This window comes from Pseudochaenichthys georgianus, chromosome 7 (genome assembly GCF_902827115.2).
Source record: "Pseudochaenichthys georgianus chromosome 7, fPseGeo1.2, whole genome shotgun sequence".
NCBI classification, from domain to species: Eukaryota; Metazoa; Chordata; class Actinopteri; order Perciformes; family Channichthyidae; genus Pseudochaenichthys; species Pseudochaenichthys georgianus.
Window position 1 is genome coordinate 37,088,510 of NC_047509.1, and position 22,099 is coordinate 37,110,608.

At 41.9% G+C, this 22,099-nt stretch overlaps 1 protein-coding gene across 1 annotated transcript in view; it reads right to left on the reverse strand.

Moving 5' to 3' along the window:
- Positions 1-22,099, reverse strand: part of lamb2 (laminin, beta 2 (laminin S)) — a 71,165-nt gene that overhangs the window by 35,916 nt on the left and 13,150 nt on the right. The window contains 2 exon segments of the mRNA XM_034086982.2: positions 3,265-3,400; positions 3,544-3,713. Of these exon segments, the coding sequence (XP_033942873.1) occupies positions 3,265-3,400; positions 3,544-3,713 (306 nt within the window).

The window sequence follows — 22,099 nt, forward strand, 5'->3', positions numbered from 1 at the left end:
GTGTACATTACTTTCCACTTCGCTGCTTGTTGCACCTGGTTAGAAGCTAAACTGCATTTCGTTGTCTCAGTACCTGTAATATGTGCAATAACAATAACGTTTCTCTTTAAGTTAAACCAAATCATTAAAATAAAATCTATTGTAATGTAATGATTTGGTTTAACCTTATTTATTGAATACATCATTTAAAATGGCAAGATTAAATCAAATGACATCCATGTTGTACACATCATAAAGCTTAAAGTGGCAGCTAAAGAATTAACACAGCAGCAGGTCTGTTCAATTCATGCTCATGAAGCTTCATGTGTGCGGATCTGAAGGGACTGATCCTTTGTAGCCTGTCACCTATCAGTTTTGCAAACATTAAGAGGGAGGAGCATTTCTAATTATGGAACCCAGTCACTGGTGTGGTTCATCATCATGACTGAATTAACAAACCTACATAAAGCAATGGAGATCACCTCTACAGTGGGTAAAATGGAATTTCCGCCATTGCAAACCCAGCCAGTCAAGCCGACTCCGAGTCCGAGCTGTCCGACTTAAGACGAGCTTTTTGACACCTCCCCCGGCCGCGATCGGCTACTCTCGTCTACTTTCGTGTCTCAAACAAGCCTACTATGTGGTCACGAAGTACTCGACTAGCCCCCCCCCTGTCGACTTTCCTGAATTACTCCCCTGTTGATAGAAATCAACACGTAATTAATTAAGACCCCACGGTTTGATAATTGATAGGTGCTCTCTTTCATTTTGACACAGCATTTTTTTTACAATAAACATGTTAAATGGATATATCCGCCTTCTTTCATTTATCTTTCCATTCCCACAACAATATACATAAAGAAATGGCATATTTTGGACATAGTTCGAATGGTGATTAATCATGATTAATTAATTTTTAAACTGTGATTAATCTGATTAAAAATTGTAATCGTTTGACAGCCCTAGTAGGAACCAATAACATATCGCCGCTTTAGAGGAACCTGGGCTGCTGCACTCACCGTTAATACAATAAAGGGATTATACACAGCATATGCATTGTAAAATAAAGATATAAGAATGATCTTGCAGTGGATGAAAAGGTGAATATAGTCATGCTGACAGGAAATTGTTCCAAAACTTGCAATTCTGCATAATTCATATTTGTTCTTTGATTATTTTTAGTAAATGTTGGTAATAAAAGTGCTGAACTTTTACCTAAGTAATATTTTGGGACCAAGTCTCTGACACTTATATTTAAAACATGTGGTTTATCTACCAATCAGAGTACATCTTTTCTCACTGGAAAGATTATTAATCTTGTGTCAACACAACAAGTGTGACATACGGTGGAGTTAGTGCTGGTCTTTTTCTAGCCAAGAGCGTACAGTTGCCCACAGAAAAAGAGTGCAGTTTGTTTCTATATTTATATATATATTAATATGCTCATTTTCATATTAGTATTCAGTGTCTCTACTGTGACATGTTTCCATCCTTTAATGTTCAGAAAGCTCTTCATGTTTCTCATACTGTCTGTGCTGCAGCACCTCTTTTCACCCTCTGTCTGAAACCAGAGCCCAGTCTGCTCTGATTGGTTTGCTGGCTGGCTCTGTTGTGATTGATCAACAGCGATGTCCTGTCCTTTAGCCTATCACGTACAATGTGTTGGAGTGCTAGCTAAAATAAGTGTGAATGTTACAGAGTTATGTCACTATGGCAGAGTGTGTGGGAGAGAAAGTCCCTCAGCAGGGAACACAGGGATGTTAGCCTTGGCAGACCATGTACATGCACAGAAACCTATAGAACACACCACAGGGAAGGGAAAGCACAATATGGCCCGTTTAAAAAGTACATCTTGCTGATATAGAGGTTGGTTGGGAAAGTAATACATAATAAATTGTAAAACATCACTCACAATAAAACCTCTGTACTCATATCAATCAGGCACACTGTGCCACGGTCACCATGGAAATGCCCTTAAAGATGCCATGGAAAGCTGCAGCAACCAGGGGTAAAAATAGCCTGATCCTTCCTGTCCCCCTTCTTCTTCTGTTTCTCTGTTCTATTCTGGGCCTGCGCTGCTGCTCATCAGCACTCCATCACAGCAACATGGCTCACAAACAGATACCAATGAGCCGTGTGTCCACCTCTGCACACAGCTTTGACATTGTTAGAGGAAATACATCAGTCCCCCTTCCGTCTGTCACTTCAGTCTTACATACTTCCCCGATGTTCCCTGTTTGTTGCCATCAGAGCTTTTTCCTTTCTCTTTCCCCGTTCTCTCTTTCCGTTTAGGAGCCAGAGCCGGACCTACTCTGTTATTAAGCCCATCTGAAGCTGCTCAGAGTGTGTTTGTGCTTTTCAATTCTCTATAGCTACCAGTTTCTTACTGCTCGTGTGGTTTAAATACATTTAAAGGAACCTTTGCTGCTTTCCAATTGGAATATTTCTGCTTCTATATACACCGACTTGTCTTTTTATATCCATTTACTTCTCCCCTCTATCTTGCCTCAATATATATAGCTTTAACTTCAAAGCTTAACCTTCAAGTAGAGGCCATATTCATTTAGTCACATAAACATACTTTGGCAGGGTAAGTTTACGTATGTGAGTTACGTATGTTTCACATATTTGGTAAGTGAAATAAATTACGTAATTAAAAGTTGAGTTTTGCGTTTCCTGCGTGACACAAACAATGGGCATCTTTCCAGATCGCCTAAAGCTGCTTTCACATGACAAGTGGTAAAACAGCTCTGTATTGACTTGCCGTTCTGGTTCTATAGAAATGCAGAAGTGCAACCGCTCCTAAATGTCGCCAAGCTTGATATTGTCGCTGAGCATTGCGCTCAAAGTTCAAAATATGTCAACTTTGACGTTGATTGTGGATGTCCTTTTGTACCACAACCAGATGACAACTGTGCTAAGCTGTGCCAAGCTGTGCCAAGCTGTGCTAAGCTGTGCCAAGCTGTGCCAAGCTGTGCTAAGCGGCAGAAGCTCGCAAGGGAGGTAACCAAAAAAAGGAAACTTCACTTTCACCACAAGGCTCTGCTCCCATCCTCGCGGTGAACAAAGAGTAAATCGCATCTCATGAGAAGGTACAGTAGATTGACTTTCTTTTTCTCTCGTATCATGACTATGGCCACTAGAGGTTACCCCCTAACAAAAAGGTAAATATGGGTCAAGATGAGTTGCTTGCAGAGACCACCTATGCGGCCATTTCTTTTTTAAAGAGGACTGTCTGAAGATTTATGTCAATTCATAAAAAAAGTGAGAATAGAGTCTCCTCACCATTCTCGGACTGCCACCAGGACTTCTTGCGGTGAGGTTTAAAGGTGGTGATGACGTTCTCCATGCGGTGATTGATGGTGTTGTACACTGGGTCATATGGCCGCCTGGAGTCACAGTCGAAACACTTCTTCTCATCCTGTGGCAGCACAACAAAAGTTTACAAGGTCAAAGGTGAAGGACTTCAGGGGTCAATGAGAAACACAAAACTACAGACAGAATGTAGAGAATGGGCCAAGAGGTGCAGACACAAAGCTCAGTACAAAACACAAACACACTGACCTGCAAATGGCTGACAATGCAGTAAGGCTCCTTTCTCCTCATCCCACATGTCGACGAGGCCTTCAGGCTCTTCTCTCGTCCAACCAGCAAGTCTCCTGTTGCCGGGTAACAGCTGCCATGGGCACAGCCGTGGCTGTAGTCGGGCTCCTGGCCAACGGCAACAGCCAGGACTAGAGGGAGACAGGAAATGGATTACAGTCAACAGGAAACTGCAGTGCAGACTGGCATTGTACTTGAATAGAGCAAACATGTACCAGCTTGTGTTGGCAAATACAATTCCTTAAATCACTACTCTTCTTTATGGCATAAAAAAGGCACAACATCAACATGACTTATTGCTTCCTAAGGGAGACGGACTCCAGAATGGGGAGTGAAACTGCTGGATCAGTTCTTCATTGTGATTTTGCTCCAGGAAGATCTCATCATAAAGGAGTGAATAAAGAGGCGACAGGGATTCAAGGACATGTCTCTTGAATTAAATAGTCTTCTGTGTAAATTGTTTCTATTAGAGATATTGCACAATTGTTATTATTGTAAGACGTCTATAAAGTTTTTGTGAGTTTCAAGTTTGATTTAAGTGTGATTTTCTTGAAGTGTAATGTTATATTTCTAATTGTATTACAAGATTGATGTATTAAGTGAGAAATATGACCTAGACTAACATTATGGTTAAGAAGATTGGGTTAGGGCTACATTGGAACTATCTTTTACCGAGCATGCAGCCAACCTATGGTGAAGCTTTATTTATTTTTCTCAGTAAATAAAATGTTTTGATCAGATGTATTGTTTTTATTTAATTTATTATTTTATTATATTTATATACGCTTTAATTTATCTTTATTTATTTATGCTTGATTATTATATTATAAATGTATTATTGAGGGCAGTACAAAAAAACAGAGGTAGGGACATAAAATAGATAATAGACAAAAATAATAAAACAAAAACCATACCAAGGCACAATATGTAATGACATAAAGACAACGTGTGGGCATCAAAAGGAAGATTATGGTAAATGATCAGATTTGTCATGGTTTACAGCTCTTGGAGAAATGCTTCCTACACACTTGTGCAGAACCCTCACCAAGGTCATGGGGTACAGTGGGTTTATTGAGCTGGCCCCTGGCCCCCTGCGACTCCACAGCTACTGCTTGATCAGGAGCCGGGTCAATGTTGAGACAACCTCCAGTGGGAGGGGGATTATCTCAGGACAATACCCTACAGGTGAACAGGTTCTGCTGTCTGCAGGAGGCCCAAACAACTGACCCGACGAGAGGCCCAGGCTACAGGCTCAATCTGGAAACTACAAGGTCAACTAAGGTCATCAACTTTTGGAAATAATCATACGTATTCAAAATAATGAATCTCATAGCTTAATCCTCCAGATGGAGATGTGAACATATCTGTCAGAGAAGTACGAAAGCCACAAAAGGCAAGAGAGAAGAACAACATACCTGTTATCTGTTTAATAAATCGGATCGAAATGTTACTCTTCTATAATTATGGCTTAAAACTTTAAATCATTTTACACGTTTGAAGTCCTTACAAAATGAAAAAAAGAGGTGGGGAAAAACAATTGTTTTTGCATCACTTATTGCTCAAATGTACCACTGCCTCATGTTGTTTTTAGGATTCAAGCTGCACATTTTCACCAATTAAAATGCGTTTATAGCACATAAGAGATACAAAACAGTAAGGTAAAAATAATAGATATATGTAGAAACTGAAACTCACCTAAAAGAAAATCCTAACATCCAAGTGCTTTTAGTGTTGTTGAAAACATGGTGTAGGCCAACATGAGTATTATTACAATAACAAACTTCATGTTCATTATTTGGCAACTGTTTTCACAGATGAAAAAAATATAATTACAGAAGCTTAGAAATATAATTGTGTCAACTTTTCCCCCCAGTATTCATCCATAAACACACAAAGACAATTTAGATCAGAGCTAATAAATGGATGACACGGTTTATTTTTCTCAGGGCTTCCGTAGAAAGCTTGTCTAAAGGTTGAACCCAGGTGTGAACGGGTACTGTCATTCTGTGATACGGCACCGCAGCCTTAGTGTGAGAGACCCTATACACCAGGGGTGGGGAACCTCCGGCCATACGGCCCGCGAGACCATTTGGTACGGCCCTTGAGGTAATTTATAAACTCACACAAAAAAGAACAAACATTTAAGAAATCTAGACCGCAAAAAAATTAAACAAGCGAGTACCTGTTTTTCCTGGCCAAGATCAGGGTCCTTGAACACAACACGAGCTGAACGTGTCATCACGTGGTATCCTCTGACAGGGGTGTCACGGAGAGCACCAGAACGCCGCTCCGGCACTTCCAAAAATGTCAGTACCCATAAGGAGCCGTACACATGCCGCAGTTTCTGCGTGGCTGTGTCTTTAGTTGAAAGCCCAGTGGCGATCTGTTCATCTGTCATACTGCTCAGACAGTCAATAACTTTGTTGTTATTAGCATCTGGTTAGCTAGCTATGCTAACGAATATAAGAAGCTTTTTCTACAACCAGTGAGGTAAAGGCACATCTTTATATGATCATTATAGTTATAAAAAAACAAGAGAATAAAGTAAACAGGTATAAAATACTATATGACAGTAAAACAAAGTTGTTATTAATAAACAAGAATGCAGTTTGAAAGGGGAGTGATTTGTAAAATATCCATAAAGAAAAAGAAATCTGTTTACAGTTCTGTTTCATATGGGAGATGTATCCATAGATCTCCTAATGTTGCTCTCAAAGTGCACCAGATTGATGCTTTTCACTTCAACATTTAAAAATAAATCTTCTCAGTGGAGCATGCCCCCCCCCGGACCCCCCTACAGGAGGTGAGGTCCACCCCCCTCTTAAATCATGTCCACATGGATAGGAAACTAAATACATTTGCACACATCTTGTGTCCATATCTTTCTGTTTTGGTGGTCATGCCACAACTGTGCATGCATGCATGTGCGAGTCATGGTAAGATATCTGGATTAAGAGGTTGCTTTTTCTTTGCACAGAATGAAAGAAAGGCGAAATGAATGGGCTGTGATTTTAGTTTTTTTAAGCAGAGGTCAATCATTTGTACGGCCCTCGGAGGATGTTACCCAACCCTGCTCTACACTTTCATGACAACCAGCAGCAGCCGCCACACATTCCTCTGGACGTCTCCTCCTACATGCCTCTGGGACCTTTTTGTGTGTCTGTTGCCATGACTGAATCAGTATGAGGAGAGGGAGACCCAGTGGTGCTGCTGTCAATGTATCCACAACAGGTATTTCTAATCGTCCCTGAATGTATAAACTACATGTTAAAATGTAACAGTAACTTCTCATCAGCACTCCTACACTGTGTGTGAAATTCCACAAGCTTTGATAAGCAGGGTTAATATCTACATACCCCGAAATAAAAAAAGTGGAGCGCTTAGTCTTTTCCTGCATCAGTCTGCTTTATGTAAACGCAGTTGTATACATTTACATGAAAAAAATCTTGGCGATTTCACACGCCAAGGCGACCAACAACCAATCACATGAATCTCCCGCCCCCGACATACAAAGCAATAGCAATGTTAAAACGAAGTAAACTGGATATAAACTCCCCAAACAGGCGAAAACCTACCAGTTTCACCCACTGTCTCTGCCACCTCCCTCCATGCCTGGTTCCTCCGGTTTGTATCCCGGTAAATAGTTCTGGTCGTAAAGAACCGGGTGATTTGCTACCGTAATTTCTCGTTTGGAATATGAGGAAATGAACTGCGGTCTGGCTCTCCCAGCGTGCACGCGGTTTGATTGGCTAGCGCTTGTACTGGCGGGATTTGCATAAACGGGATTTGATTGGCTGATGCCAGCTTCGAAAGCATCGGGAGCATCAAAAGTTGAACATTGCTCAACTTTTGATGCTCACGATGCTTGCAAAGCCATGCTCCGCTCCCCACAATGCAGTTCGGCGAAGATTAAAAATCTTCTACGTCACCCCATTCAAGTGAATGGGCGAAGCTTTGAAAGATTTTTTTCATGCCTGTGTGTGGACCATGGTGTGGACGGGCCGTTAGTCCAGCACACATGCTGTAGCTCTTTTTGACCAGATTCTTTGAAGACAGTTCTCAGAAAGAACATTATTTATATACCTAAAGTAAAATAATTATAATCACAAAGAATATTTTAGGTAAGCTAACATTTGGTCTGTTCTTGGTATATTTATTTGCCATTCACATTCTCTCTGTTAAGTCCCGCTCTTTGAGCTTCAGTGCGAAAAGAGTGTATATTTTGCAACAAATACAAATTCTACAATTGATTTGCTTGCAGAGAAATATCTTGCCATTATAAAAATGTCTCATTGCGCTGAAATTATGCCAAACATATTTTTTAAATTACTGTGCACATTTTCTAATGAAGTTTAAAATCACCAACATTTCACTGTTCGACTCTTTGGTCTATGTTAACAAGATTTAGTCTAACGGCCCCTACACACGGCGGCGTGCGTTGCCGCTTCAACGCTTCTGCCCATTCACTTTGAATAGGGTGACGTCACAATTCGCCGAACTGCATTGTGGGAGCAAAGCGTAGCTTCTCTCGAGGTGCTCGCTGCAAAAGTAGAGCAATGTTCTACTTTTGCCGCCTCGATGGAGGCGTCAGCCAATCAAATCCCTCCCAGCCAATCAAACCGGGTGTATGTTGGGAGAGCCAGACCGCAGTTATTTCCCATATGTCAACAAAAGGAGGAGAAAATGATCGTGGCGGTAGGGAACATACAGGGATACAAACCGGAGGAGCCAGGCATGGGGGGAGGTGGCAGAGACAGTGGGGGAAACTGGTAGGTTTTCGCTTGTTTGGGGAGTTTATATCCAGTGTATTTCGTTTGAATGGACAGCTAGCAAGCATAGACAGTATATTTAGCCAGCATGGATGTAGCATGAATGCTTTGCTTTGTATGTCCGGGGCGGGACATTTATGTGGTTGGTTGTTGGTCGGGCTGCTCGCGTTGACTCCCCAAGCTCAAGACACGCCCACCGCCAAGCGGCAACGCACGCCGCCGTGTGTAGGGGCCGTAACACATGTTTGATTCATATTTTTGTCAATTACTACACCATCAAATGTTCATCAAAATGGCCTTTGAATGAATAATGTCTACAGGTACATTAAAACAGTAACATATTGTTTTATATATATATTTTTACGTATATTTTTAACGTAATGTAGTTAGTTCTGCTGTTAATTTTGATTTTGATAGGAGGTAGGACCCAATTGCATGACCCGGGAGACAGAGGTAAAGTATTGGTAGGATACTTTATCTTCCAAAAATACAGCAAAAAAGGGTCACTAACTAATCTCAGGATGAGATGACAAAAAATGAGAACAAAAAAGAAAATCGCTCACGTGATGAGGAACAAAACTTTTCACGATTTACAAAAAAGCATAGACTTGACCAAGGCAAAAGACAAGGAGCATAGACCTGACCATGACCATAGACAAAAACGAACTGACACTGAGAGACAGGGGAATTTAAACACAGGGTAACAAGACACAGGTGGGAACAATCAGGGGCGGGGCTGACACTGATGAGCACAGGAGACACAGAAGGGGTGACAGGTGAAAACAATCAGGACATTAGACACACCAGGGAAACTAACGACAGACAGGAAAACACAGGGAAAAAAGACCAGACAATACACAGGGAGGAAAACATAACAAGGAGAAAAGCAAAATACCCACTACCAGACACACACAACGAAAAACGTGACAACACAAGAATCGTGACATTTTTTTATTATTTCATCTATATATTTATATTAGGGCTGTCAAGTTAACGCGTTAATGCAAAAAAAAATTAACGCCACTAATTATTTTAACGCGATTAACGCATGTGTTTTTTTTTTACTCGGCCGCCCTGTAGTTTCAGAGCGCATCGAGTTTAAAATACCATCTACAAGCTGATGCTGCTGACAGCCCCGCTCCTGCTGCCCGCTTGTGGCAGACCACACTTCCACGCTCACCGGCAGGCACCGACTGGCCATCGGGAGGGTGTGTGTGTGTGTGTGTGTGTGTGTGTGTGTGTGTGTGTGTGTGTGTGTGTGTGTGTGTGTGTGTGTGTGGCCCGAGCGAGCGAGAGAGAGACCTTACTTGCATTGTTGTTGTTAGCATCTGGTGCTAGCTAGCTGCGCTAACGGATATAAGGAGCTGTTTAAATGAAAACAGAGGAGCGCTCTATCCACACAACTGCGCCGAGCACTTGACTTGATGCAGGAAGCCAGACAACGGGACATTGTACGAAAAGTCAGCACACTCAGGATAGTGCAACATGATTGCAGCGTCCATGCAGCTCCCGTTCGAGCATATGCCTTGAGTTGCACATAGCTCCAACGATCGATCACACACACACACACACACACACACACACACACACACACACACACACACACACACACACACACACACACACACACACACACACACACACACACACACACACACACACACACACACACACACACACAATTTGTATTGTATTATTGAATGAGAGAGGTTCCAGGTTGAATTGAGGCGAATATTTGTAATGTTCAGAGGTTGTTGTGTTTAATATTCATGAGAATATTTGTCATTGTTCAAATTATAATAAACATTAGCATAAAGCATATTTGTCCACTCATATGTTGATAAGAGTATTAAAAACTTGAAAAATATTCCTCTAAGGTACATTTAGAACAGATCAAAAATGTGCGATTAATTTGCGATTAATCACGATTAACTATGGACAATCATGCGATTAATCGCGATTAAATATTTTAATCGACTGACAGCCCTAATTTATATATCTTTCAATAATTGACAATATGAATATTATTCTTATATAATAATATTTTAAATATTGTGTGTACGGTGGTTCCGACAGGTTGCAGCAGCAGGTTGCTGTACCTGTCAGTGCCTGGATGTGATTAAGTAGACAGAGAGGGTGCATCATCACAGCCTGACACTGCTGTGGGCCAGCTGTAGATACAGTAGGGAGCCTGCTGGGTACAGTGCAGAGGAGGATTTCACATGGACACTCACACACATACACACACTCGTTCCAGAGGAAACCTGTGTCTGCCTGGCATCTGGACAAGTCTCATACTGGTGCCAGCCAAGTGAGCAACAACCAGGCATGATGTTTACATACTGCGGGGGACAATCACACACCTACTGTATGGAGGCCCTTATGTGGGCCTCCATACAGTAGGTGTGTGATTGATACATACACACATTCACACTTCTGCACAAAGACACACTCATTCATAGTTACATCATCATTACTCAGCACTAATTGGCAACTGGAGAGAGCTGCGGTATGGTCTCAAGTCTGTTTTGTTAGTAGGACTCAAGTAAAAAATGTGATGACTTAAGACTTGCTTTGATAAAAAGAAAAGAAGATTTGACCATTTGAAAGAATAGGCCACGAAACCTTGCTCTTTCATTTCTAAGATCCACTCTGTTTAAACGTTGTGGTGGTCAGCAAATTGCAATATGGAATATGTGACTTTAGACTTGTGGGCGTTGACTCGGGATCAGGCTTGGGACTTGTCAGTCTTGACTTGAACTTGACCTGGGACTGGCCTGTCTTGTCTTGGGACTGGACAAGTAGCTATCGTTAAAAAGATGCTCACTTTACCTAGCCTCTGTAAGCATTGAGGAAGTGTTTGTAGTCTACACCAAAGACACCTATTAGAGGATTTGTTCAAGTGTAAGCTAACAATCTGAGCTGTTTTGTCATTGTCACTGGAGATGCTGACTGACATAAAGTAATAATAATAATAATAATAATAATAATAATGGCCCATTGATAGAAAAAAGGCCTTATCTTTTATCAGACTAAGAGAGTGTGAACAAACAAACAGAGCAGGTCAGATCATATGGCTGGTTTGATGAATGAGGGAAACAGAGAAACACAGTGCAGAGCCTCTCTACAGACAGGGGGACCCATCCAGACACAACCTGGGGGGTATACTATGAAGCAGGATTTTCGCTTAGCCGGCTAAATTCAGGGAAAACTCCGGCTTTCCGGTCCTACGAAGCTGGTTCTCTTTTTAGCAGGCTAGATCTCCATCTCCTGGTCGGGACCAGGTTAGGTTGCAGGCTAACGGCCCGTCTACACTACAGGCATAAAAAGATCTTGAAGCTGGGCGTGTCTGAGGCTTGGCGATTTCTCGCGCCCAAGGCGACCAACAACCAATCAGGAATCTCCCGCCCGTCCCCGGCATACAAAGCAATAGCAATGTTAAAATGAAGTAAACTGGATATAAAATCCCCAAACAGGCGAAAACCTACCAGTTCCACCCACTGTCTCTGCCACCTCCCTCCATGCCTCGCTCCTCCGGTTTGTCTCCCGGTAGATGAACAGAGACTGATCATACAGCACCGGGTGATTCACTACCGCTCCATTTTTTTGAATATGAGGAAATGACCTGCGTAGTCTCTCCCAGCATACACGCGGTTTGATTGGCTAGCGCTTGTACTGTCAGATTTGCATACGCGGGATTTGATTGGCTGATGCCAAGCATCAAGCCTCAAAAGTTGAACATTGTTCAACTTTTGATGCCGATAGATGCTCGTGATGCTTGCAAAGCCACGCTCCGCTCCCCACAATGCAGTTCGGCGAAGTTTAAAAATCTTCTACGTCACCCCATTCAAATGAATGGGCGAAGCGTTGAAAGCATTTTTCGATGCCTGTAGTGTAGACGGGGCGTAAGAGCTTAACTCAGTGAAAGCACTGCCTGCTGACCAATCAGAGCTCAGTGTGCGGAGTTTAAAGCGATCAAGTCATATTACAGGAGAAAGGAAGAAAAGCTGCCGTTGCAGGAAAGACGGCCGGCAAAAATCACCGACTGTGTGAACGTGAACATTAATAGAATATCACCTCCATCTTCAGAGCAATCTGACTATTATAACATTAGCGTTAAGAAAGCTTACTTAAATATCTGCCACAACATAAGTAACCGTATCAGAGTAACATTAAAGGAATGGTATGCTCATGACACTCATTTTTAAATAATTATCATCCGATAAAACAGACCAGTCTCTGCCAGTCTTTCTTTTTTTTTTTTTAATCCGATGACATTATCAGTGATTTTAAACTGATTATATACCGAAATAACATCAACACTGTGGGCGCCGCCATTTTCCGGACGTGACGTAAACCATGCGTTTGGTTTTCGAAGACACGTTGATCTCCATGTTATTTACTGTAGTTTCTCTCTTCAAATATGCCTCACTGTATCGCGAAATATTGCCACAATTCTGATAGGAACAATCCACGGAATGCTTAGTTCCATCTGTTGCCAAAAGGTAAGCGTAAGAAGTACATTCGGAGGCAGTGGCTAGCGAAATGTGGCCGGCCCGAACCGAAAGATTCACAGGCTCATGTATGCAGCGAACATTTCACATTTCCGGACGACTACTCTGAGAGTATGATCAAACATAACATGGGATTTATGGAACAACCATTACTTAATGGAGATGCAGTACCATCGGTCTTTCTGGTGTCATCACCGACCAGGACACCAGTTCGGCCAGTTGAGAAATCGCCCTCTGCAAGTGTGAAGCGACGGAGGAGCAGAAGTAGTGCTCGGAGTAAGAATAAGGTATGTTATAGCGCATTTCCATTGCAGCGGCTAGCCCCGTTTTAACGTCCTTTAGCGTCCAGGCCAGGACAGTTTTTGGTGGCCTTTCCATATAGCGTAGTACCGGCTAGTGTGTATTTCCCCCCAGTTTTTTCCGGCACCATAAAATCGTGATTCTATGGCCAGGGACAACGAAGCTGAGTATGCTAAACTAGAGAGGGAATCGCTAGCAAGGGTGGTACTACATGCATACATATAGTATCTTATATCATCTTCCTATTATACACACATGCATTTCCAAACATTTGGACTACCTATGTTGCAAATGTATTATCTTTTCAATGTACACACGGCATCTATTGCACGTCTGTCCGTCCTGGGAGAGGGATCCCTCCTCTGCTGCTCTCCCTGAGGTTTCTCCCATGTTCCCTTTAAACTGGGGGTTTTCTTCTGAAGTTTTTCCTTGTACGATGTGAGGGTCTAAGGACAGAGGGTGTTGTATTGTCATACTGATATGTATGGCTGAATTCCCCCATCCAATCTCTTCACATTGGTCAAAACTTGTTCCTCTGCTGACGAGTCCGAACTCAAATACCCCGCCATGTTTCCGTGTGTTGACAAAGTGAACGCATGGATGACGTCACGACCATCACGTGACTACTGAAAATGGCAAAAATGGCGGCGGCCAGACGGAATATACAGGTCTTGATAAAAAAGAGCTATAAAATCATTATTTACCGGGAAATATCGCTGATTTCTTCAGGGTATGGTTTAAACATAATGTTTCACTAAATACTGAAGTTTTGATTAATTATCTAATGAGTGGACCATTCCTTTAAGTACAGTCCGCGGCATATCACTTCATAATGTATCACATATTTCCTTATCTGAGTCAGCTGAGCCGTATCTGGCCGTGCAACACTCACAGTGTCACATACTGTATGCAGAAGTATTATTTTAAGCAACACATTAAGTTGACGAAACACTCGAGACAAATGTAATGAAAGTCAGATCGTGTTTTAGACGGGGCAGTGATATCATAAACCTGTTAATGTACGCATTCAAACACTTTTTCTGTTACCAGCTGTATTCACCTTGCAGGTGCAGCTATGTGGCTTTGATCCTGGATAAAGTGTTTAAGTCATGGATGTTTAAAGTTTAACTTCTTCATATGTCTAATATTATAGTTGACTTTTAATTCAGGAAGTATGACGCTGCGCTGTCAGTGCGCTTCTCCATGTTTGTGATTGGTCGAATGCTCCAAATACCACCCCTTTCATGTGAACGCGCACCTAACTAGATAGGACACGGCTGGCTTGAGCGATCCACTTGATAACCCGCGTCGTAGTACCGTTTAGCGAGAGCGCGTATGTTTTGGATTAGGCCAACCGGCTAACTCAAACATATCCAGGTTAGGTTGAACCAGCTTCGTAGTATAGGCCCCTGATATCTTCTGGATAATATTGGCACGCATTCAAATGTGTGTGTGTGTGTGTGTGTGTGTGTGTGTGTGTGTGTGTGTGGTGTGTGTGTGTGTGTGTGTGTGTGTGTGTGTGGGTGTTGTGTGTGTGTGTGTGTGTGTTGTGTGTGTGTGTGTGTGGGTGTGTGTGTGTGTGTGTGTGTGTGTGTGTGTGTGTGTGTGTGTGTGTGTGTGTGTGGGTGTGGGTGTTTGTGTGTGTGCTGTAGGAGGAGGCTGACGTCTGATGTCATATAATAACAGGTTTCTTGTCTTCTTTTATCTCTGTGTATTTGTTTATCTAAAATAATCTACACAGGCTCAGCATACGTTTGGCTGACATCAACGCAGTCTCATGAAAACAATACACAGAATAAGGAACTGAGCACTTAATGAAAACACATATGGAACCAATTCACTTTAGTTTTCACAAATATATAATGCATGAACTAATGTATAACAATCCACAACAACCTTTTTAGTCCCAACATACATCAAATGAGAATGAACAGTGGGTTTCTTGTTATTATCTCACTTAAGTTGTGAAAGAAAGCCTGGCAGTGTGATGCCAGAGAGGTCGAGAGCTGACAGTTATCAGAATGCTGCTGCTTGATGTTAACCAGGGGAGGAAGAGCAGTGCAGGGAGTGATATAAATGGACGACATCTATCATTTGGTAGACCCTATTCGCAACCACTTTAGAGTGTGGCAAGAAAAGATATACTTTTATTGTAGAGGCTAGGGTAGGGTAGGCAGGGCAGAGCCAGCAGGCACAATGTGTCTTAAACATGGTGTTAAAATTACATATTAAGATCCCTTCTTGACTCAACAAAACAGATGATTTTATGAACACTGGTATGTGTACAACCAAAGCTTAAAGGGAAAAATAGCCAGCTTTACAATCATTTCTTTAGTGCATGCTATTTTAACGGAAAAAGCATAGTTTTCTCTGCTCACTGCAGTGCCTACATGTACCAGGAAGCACTGCTACAGGGTCCCTGCCTCTTGCACGGCTATTGCAAGCTGGCAGCCTTCTCTTTTTCTGCATTTATTTGCTCCAACAATTACAGCTGAATATCGAAATCAGAAAACGGTGTAATATGTATCCTCCATAACATACTATGCACTCAACACAAGTGAAGTGAGCAAGGAAGTTCTGTCTTTAGTATCATCTAGAGCAGGGTTGGGGAACCTTTTTCCTCTCAAGGGCCATTTAAATTTTTTCAACATCCTCCGAGGGCCGTACAAATGAATGACCTCTGCTTCAAAAAATTAAAATCACAGCCCATACATTTCGCCTTTCTTCGTCCTCACCTACTCTAGGGGGGTCCGTGGGGCATGCTCCCCCGGGAAGATTTTTTTTTAAATGTTGAAGCTAAAAGCATCAATCTGGTGCACTTTGAGAGCAACATTAGGAGATCTATGGATACATCTCTCAACAACAGAACTGTAAACAGATTTTTATTTTTTATATTTTACAAATCACTGTATTCTTGTTTATTAATAACAACTTTTTTTCTTGTCATATAGTATTTTATACCTGTTTACTTTATTCTCTTATGTTTTTATAACTATAATGATCATTTAAAGATGTTTCTTTACCTCACTGCAGTGGCGGTTCTACGGGGTGGCAGCTGCCACCTCAGAAAAAGGCCTTGCCACCCCAGCTGCCACCCCATTTGGCAGCTTTGTTTTGAAAGAAAAGTTGTGGCTCATCGGACATTTATGAGAGAAAATCTCTAATGTCCGAGTGCAAGTGAATGCAGCACAAGACGCGAGCCTGGTAACCCCTCCCCCGGCGCGAGCGTGGAAATATGATTGGCGGCGATTTCATTTGAATGGGGGGACAGCTCAAAACGAGAGGCATTTCTGATCCAAGTAGACGGAAGGAATGAGGTATTTGCGGTCAGGGTATGGCTGGGGTAGGCTACAGCCATACCAAGAAATGGCTTAGCCCCACCTTAGCCCCACCTTGAAAAATGATGTTAAAGTAAGCAAAATAAAGTCCGCCAACTCGCGCAGAGTAAATTGCACAGACAGCAGTTAGTAAGATTGATTTCAGTTGCCACTTGTCTGGAAATAACGAAGACTAGAAACGGTTTTGAAAACTGTTGTCACGTAGTGATCGTCTTCTCAATAGAACATCTTTGATAATGTCTTCTGGCCATTCAGAATCAAGATAACGGCGTGGTGTTGTTGCAGGAAGTCCCGACGGAGAATAATTTTGCTGTAGTACATCTCTATATACATTGATACAACATTACGTGTTGAATTCTATCAACACGTAATGTTGTATCGATGTACATAGAGATGTATTTATTCTCCGTCGGGACTTCCTGAAATAAGACCCCACCGGTTTGTATGATTGATAGGTATGTGTGGGCTGTCTTTCATTTTGACAACACAGAACAATGGGGGCTATCCACCCTTATCCACAATGTAAAGTAATTCACACAGCCCTCTTCTCTTCTGTGAGGAGCAGCAGGTTCAGCTTTCAGAACAAAGTAACAAAAAACTAAAAATGGCATTTCATTTTTTTTAATATGGTCGTTAGATGTATTTATTTTTCTTCTCAAGAGAGTACCAGAATGTGTATTTTTATGTTAGTATTTCAAAAAAATCTCCTGGGGGAGGAATCCCCCCAGACCCCCTGCAGGGGTTGGGTTTTTCAGCATGTCAACTCTTTCACCTGTGGGGAAATTGCAGGATTGGCTCCAGGTCGTCCTTTTATTTACTACAAGGACAAATGGTGCCTTTTTATTTCATACAGTTCAATTTGGATGAGACAGGGCAATAATCTAAACTTCACACGTGGCGTTTCACTGTCAAGGGGTGTGTGTATGTAATTACATTGCAAATACTGACTTGAGCCCCACCACTGTATGGGTTAGCCCTACCATAGGTTACCCAACAAAAATACTCTGGAGGCCACTGTTTGCGGTCTACAATGACAGGAGAATAGCCTGTCAAGTTTGGCTGTACTCAGCATTGAATCAAAAACGCCACCATAGCTTTAAATCTTAATAAGTTTGTGAGGCGTTTTGCTGAACAAGATGGTAATCACCACATTCAGCTGTTTATAGGCATGCCAACTTGATGCTCTGCTCACGGATGACTCGATGAGAATAGTAAAATGTTAAAATGATGACCCTACGTGTGTATAATATTTTTCTTCTTTGTGGGGGTCTGCCCCCAAAAAAACAGTTTGAAGTCCTGAGAAAGTCAAATAAGACGGTGTGTAAAACTACACTGCCCAGCCAAAAAAAAATAACCACTTTGATTTAACTAGGCCAGTAGGTAAGGACTTTCCACTGGATAATAACTGCAGCAATGTTTATGTTTTAGCTGAATACACGTTTTTTAACCCTAATTGATGCAGTTAGTCACTTCTTTAATGTTTGTTCTTTCTGTTGTAAAGTCAAGGTTGTAACTGTTTGCAATGAAGTTGTGGGGCGCTGAACTGTTCTTTTGAATCTTTTGATTTATGATAATTACTTGTCTTTCAAATTTGAAGGAGGGTGAGCAAGCATTTTGAGGAACATTCATCATTAACTCCTCCAAAAAATATAGTTTATTTAATAATAACACTGAATATGTCAATCATCAAAAGAACAGTGATTGACAGCTCATAGGAATAAAATGATTGTTAATATTATCATATTCATACAGACAAACATCAATGAGACAGTTAATTAATGTACTTATTGCAGCAGTCTGCATAGATTGGTACCCGTGCTGGTCTAAGAGTGAAACAAACTCATTCAGTTATTGTTCAGTTAAAATTCATTAAATTATGTCTGCCACCTTATATATGTATATGTAAGGCTTTACTGATGTGCCACAATAATGTCACCTAATGTTATTGAGTTAAAATATCAATAGTGTGGCTTTCCAAGTTAACATTGTTGATATGATTGCGATTAAATCAGCATATACTTCTGCCAGGGGGTGCCACCCTGAAATTCTCCTGCCACTCTCTTGCCACCCCATGAATATTGGTGTCTAGATCCGCCCCTGCCTCACTGGTTGTAGAAAAAGCTTCTTATATTCGTTAGCCATAGCTAGCTAACCAGATGCTAATAACAACAAAGTTATGACTGTCTGATCAGTATGACAGATGAGCAGATCGCCACTGGGCTTTCAAACTAGAGACACAGCACGCAAAAGCTGCGGCATGTGGCTCCTTATGGGCACTGACTGACATTGGTTAAGTGCCGGAGCAACGTTCTGGTGCTCTCCGTCAGAACTGCACCCCTGTCAGACGAGACATATATCACGTGATGACACGTTAGGCTCGTGTTGTGTTCAAGGACCCTGACCTTGGTCAGGAAAAACAGGCACTCGCTTGTTTAATTTGTTTGCGGTCTAGATTTCTTTAATTTTTTTCTTTTTTGCGTGTGTTTATAAATTACCTCGAGGGCCGTACCAAATGGGAGGTTCCCCACCCCTGATCTAGAGCCTACAATGCTATAGTTCTTTCTTGCAACCAACAGATCAAATGACTGCTGATAAAGTAGATCAACTGATTTTGCGACCGCCAACTCAATATTCTCAGTCGATAAAGCAGTCACAGAGGAATGTTTTTCCTCAATTGACAACGTTTACCATCGACACTAATTGAACTTGAACATATAAGTAGCCAAATGTTACCTTTTAAGCCCTTGAAAACATGGCAGAGTGTGAAAATATTCCTTTAAATCCCCAATTGTTCCTGATACTGGATTTCAGTTGTAATGGCACGTTTTGAGGCAGAGTATTGGCGCTGTGAATTACATGGAAGGTTGGCTCATCCTCAACCTCCTTCAAAGATTCTGAGGTAGATGTTTTCCCCCGAATAGAAAATGCATATGTTAGCTTTGAGGACATCAATTATGTAGTTAGACATACATTTATTTTCTTCTGGCTTTATCTTTCTTTCCACTGTAGCCATACATGGAGAAGCAGGGAGGAATGCAGGCTGACAGCTGAGAGAAGAGAAGGGGGCTGCGGTGGTGCTGCTGCTGGTGTGTGTGTGTGTGTGTGGTGTGTGTGTGTGTGTGTGTGTGTGGTGTGTGTGTGTGTGTGTGTGTGTGTGTGTGTGGTGTGTGTGTGTGTGTGTGTGTGTGTGTGTGTGTGTGTGTGTGTGTGTGTGTGTGTGTGTGTGTGTGTGTGTGTGGAGGGGTCTCAGCTCACAAAGCACTGCTGTTGAACCAGACATTAGCCTGTAACAGCAGGCTGTGCACTGTAGCCCATAGTGTGCACGATTCAGCTTATCTAACCTCTTGTAGCCACAAGACTTTCTTTTACTTGCACTACAAAGAATATTTGACTGTAGATGGGAGTGTGGAAGCAGTTTAGGACGTCAATCAGGTGACCAACTGTCCACTGTTGTTAACCTATTCTGGGCTTACAGTTAAAAAAGGCATGATATCATCATGTTCAGGCTGAAAGACCGTGAAATCTGACTCCAAGCCATCAGGTCTTTCCCATGAGGCAATGCTTTAACTGTCAGAGATACAGAACACACAGTGTCTACAGGGCAACTTTCATGCTTCAAATGAATTCCCCCCCAGATGAGCTCTTCTTTCATCCCTGCCTCATATTTCCACTCTACTTTTACTAGTCAGTAAACAAAAAAGTAAACAAGACTTACAAAAAGAAAAGAAAAAATTGCTACTCCCGACTGCAAACAATGACTGTGCAACCTTAGCTTAGCAATTGGACGTGACTCTTTACAGTAGCCCACCTGGGAACTGTTAGCTTAGCCCCTGTCTGTTTTTTAAAACATTATAATTTCACCAAGTATATGTAGGAAGTAGCTTGTAACATATACATATTCAAGTCTCTTTTGCAGGGTTCATACGGACAAGAGTCAGCAGAAAACGTATAATACTAGAAGGGGACTCTGAGAGACAATTGCCGGGCCGTTTCAATAAGTGAAAATAATGTTTGTAATCGGCCCATAATTCAAATTTGCTTAATGCTACACATCTCCACCATGTTAAAGGAATGGTATGCTCATGACACTCATTTTTAAATAATTATCATCCGATAAAACAGACCAGTCTCTGCCAGTCTTTCTTTTTTTTTTTTTAATCCGATGACATTATCAGTGATTTTAAACTGATTATATACCGAAATAACATCAACACTGTGGGCGCCGCCATTTTCCGACAGACCTGACGTAAACCATGCGTTTGGTTTTCGAGGACACGTTGATCTCCATGTTATTTACTGTAGTTTCTCTCTTCAAATATGCCTCACTGTATCGCGAAATATTGCCACAATTCTGATAGGAACAATCCACGGAATGCTCGGTTCCATCTGTTGCCAAAAGGTAAGCGTAAGAAGTACATTCAGAGGCAGTGGCTAGCGAAATGTGGCCGGCCCGAACCGAAAGATTCACAGGCTCATGTATGCAGCGAACATTTCAAATTTCCGGACGACTACTCTGAGAGTATGATCAAACATAACATGGGATTTATGGAACAACCATTACTTAATGGAGATGCAGTACCATCGGTCTTTCTGGTGTCATCACCGACCAGGACACCAGTTCGGCCGGTTGAGAAATCGCCCTCTGCAAGTGTGAAGCGAAGGAGGAGCAGAAGTAGTGCTCGGAGTAAGAATAAGGTATGTTATAGCGCATTTCCATTGCAGCGGCTAGCCCCGTTTTAACGTCCTTTAGCGTCCAGGCCAGGACAGTTTTTGGTGGCCTTTCCATATAGCGTAGTACCGGCTAGTGTGTATTTTCCCCCAGTTTTTTCCGGCCCCATAAAATCGTGATTCTATGGCCAGGGACAACGAAGCTGAGTATGCTAAACTAGAGAGGGAATCGCTAGCAAGGGTGGTACTACATGCATACATATAGTATCTTATATCATCTTCCTATTATACACACATGCATTTCCAAACATCTGGACTACCTATGTTGCAAATGTATTATCTCTTCAATGTACACACGGCATCTATTGCACGTCTGTCCGTCCTGGGAGAGGGATCCCTCTTCTGTTGCTCTCCCTGAGGTTTCTCCCATGTTCCCTTTAAACTGGGGGTTTTCTTCGGAAGTTTTTCCTTGTACGATGTGAGGGTCTACGGACAGAGGGTGTCGTATTGTCATACTGATAAAACATCAAAACTTCTTCCTCTGCTGACGAGTCCGAACTCAAATATTCAGCCATGTTTTCCTGGGTGTTGACAAAGTGAACGCATGGATGACGTCACGACCATCACGTGACTACTGAAAATGGCAAAAATGGCGGCGGCCAGACGGAATATAAAGGTTTTGATAAAAAAGAGCTATAAAATCATTATTTACCGGGGAATATCGCTGATTTCTTCAGGGTATGGTTTAAACATAATGTTTCACTAAATACTGAAGTTTTGATTAATTATCTAATGAGTGGACCATTCCTTTAAATGAAAAGTCTTTTTTTGTTTATCCTGCTGACAGACCAACAAATAAACCAAACACACCAGCTCAGTGGAGGATGTGAGATTAAAAAATGGAAGGCTGATACAACTGTTAAAAGTC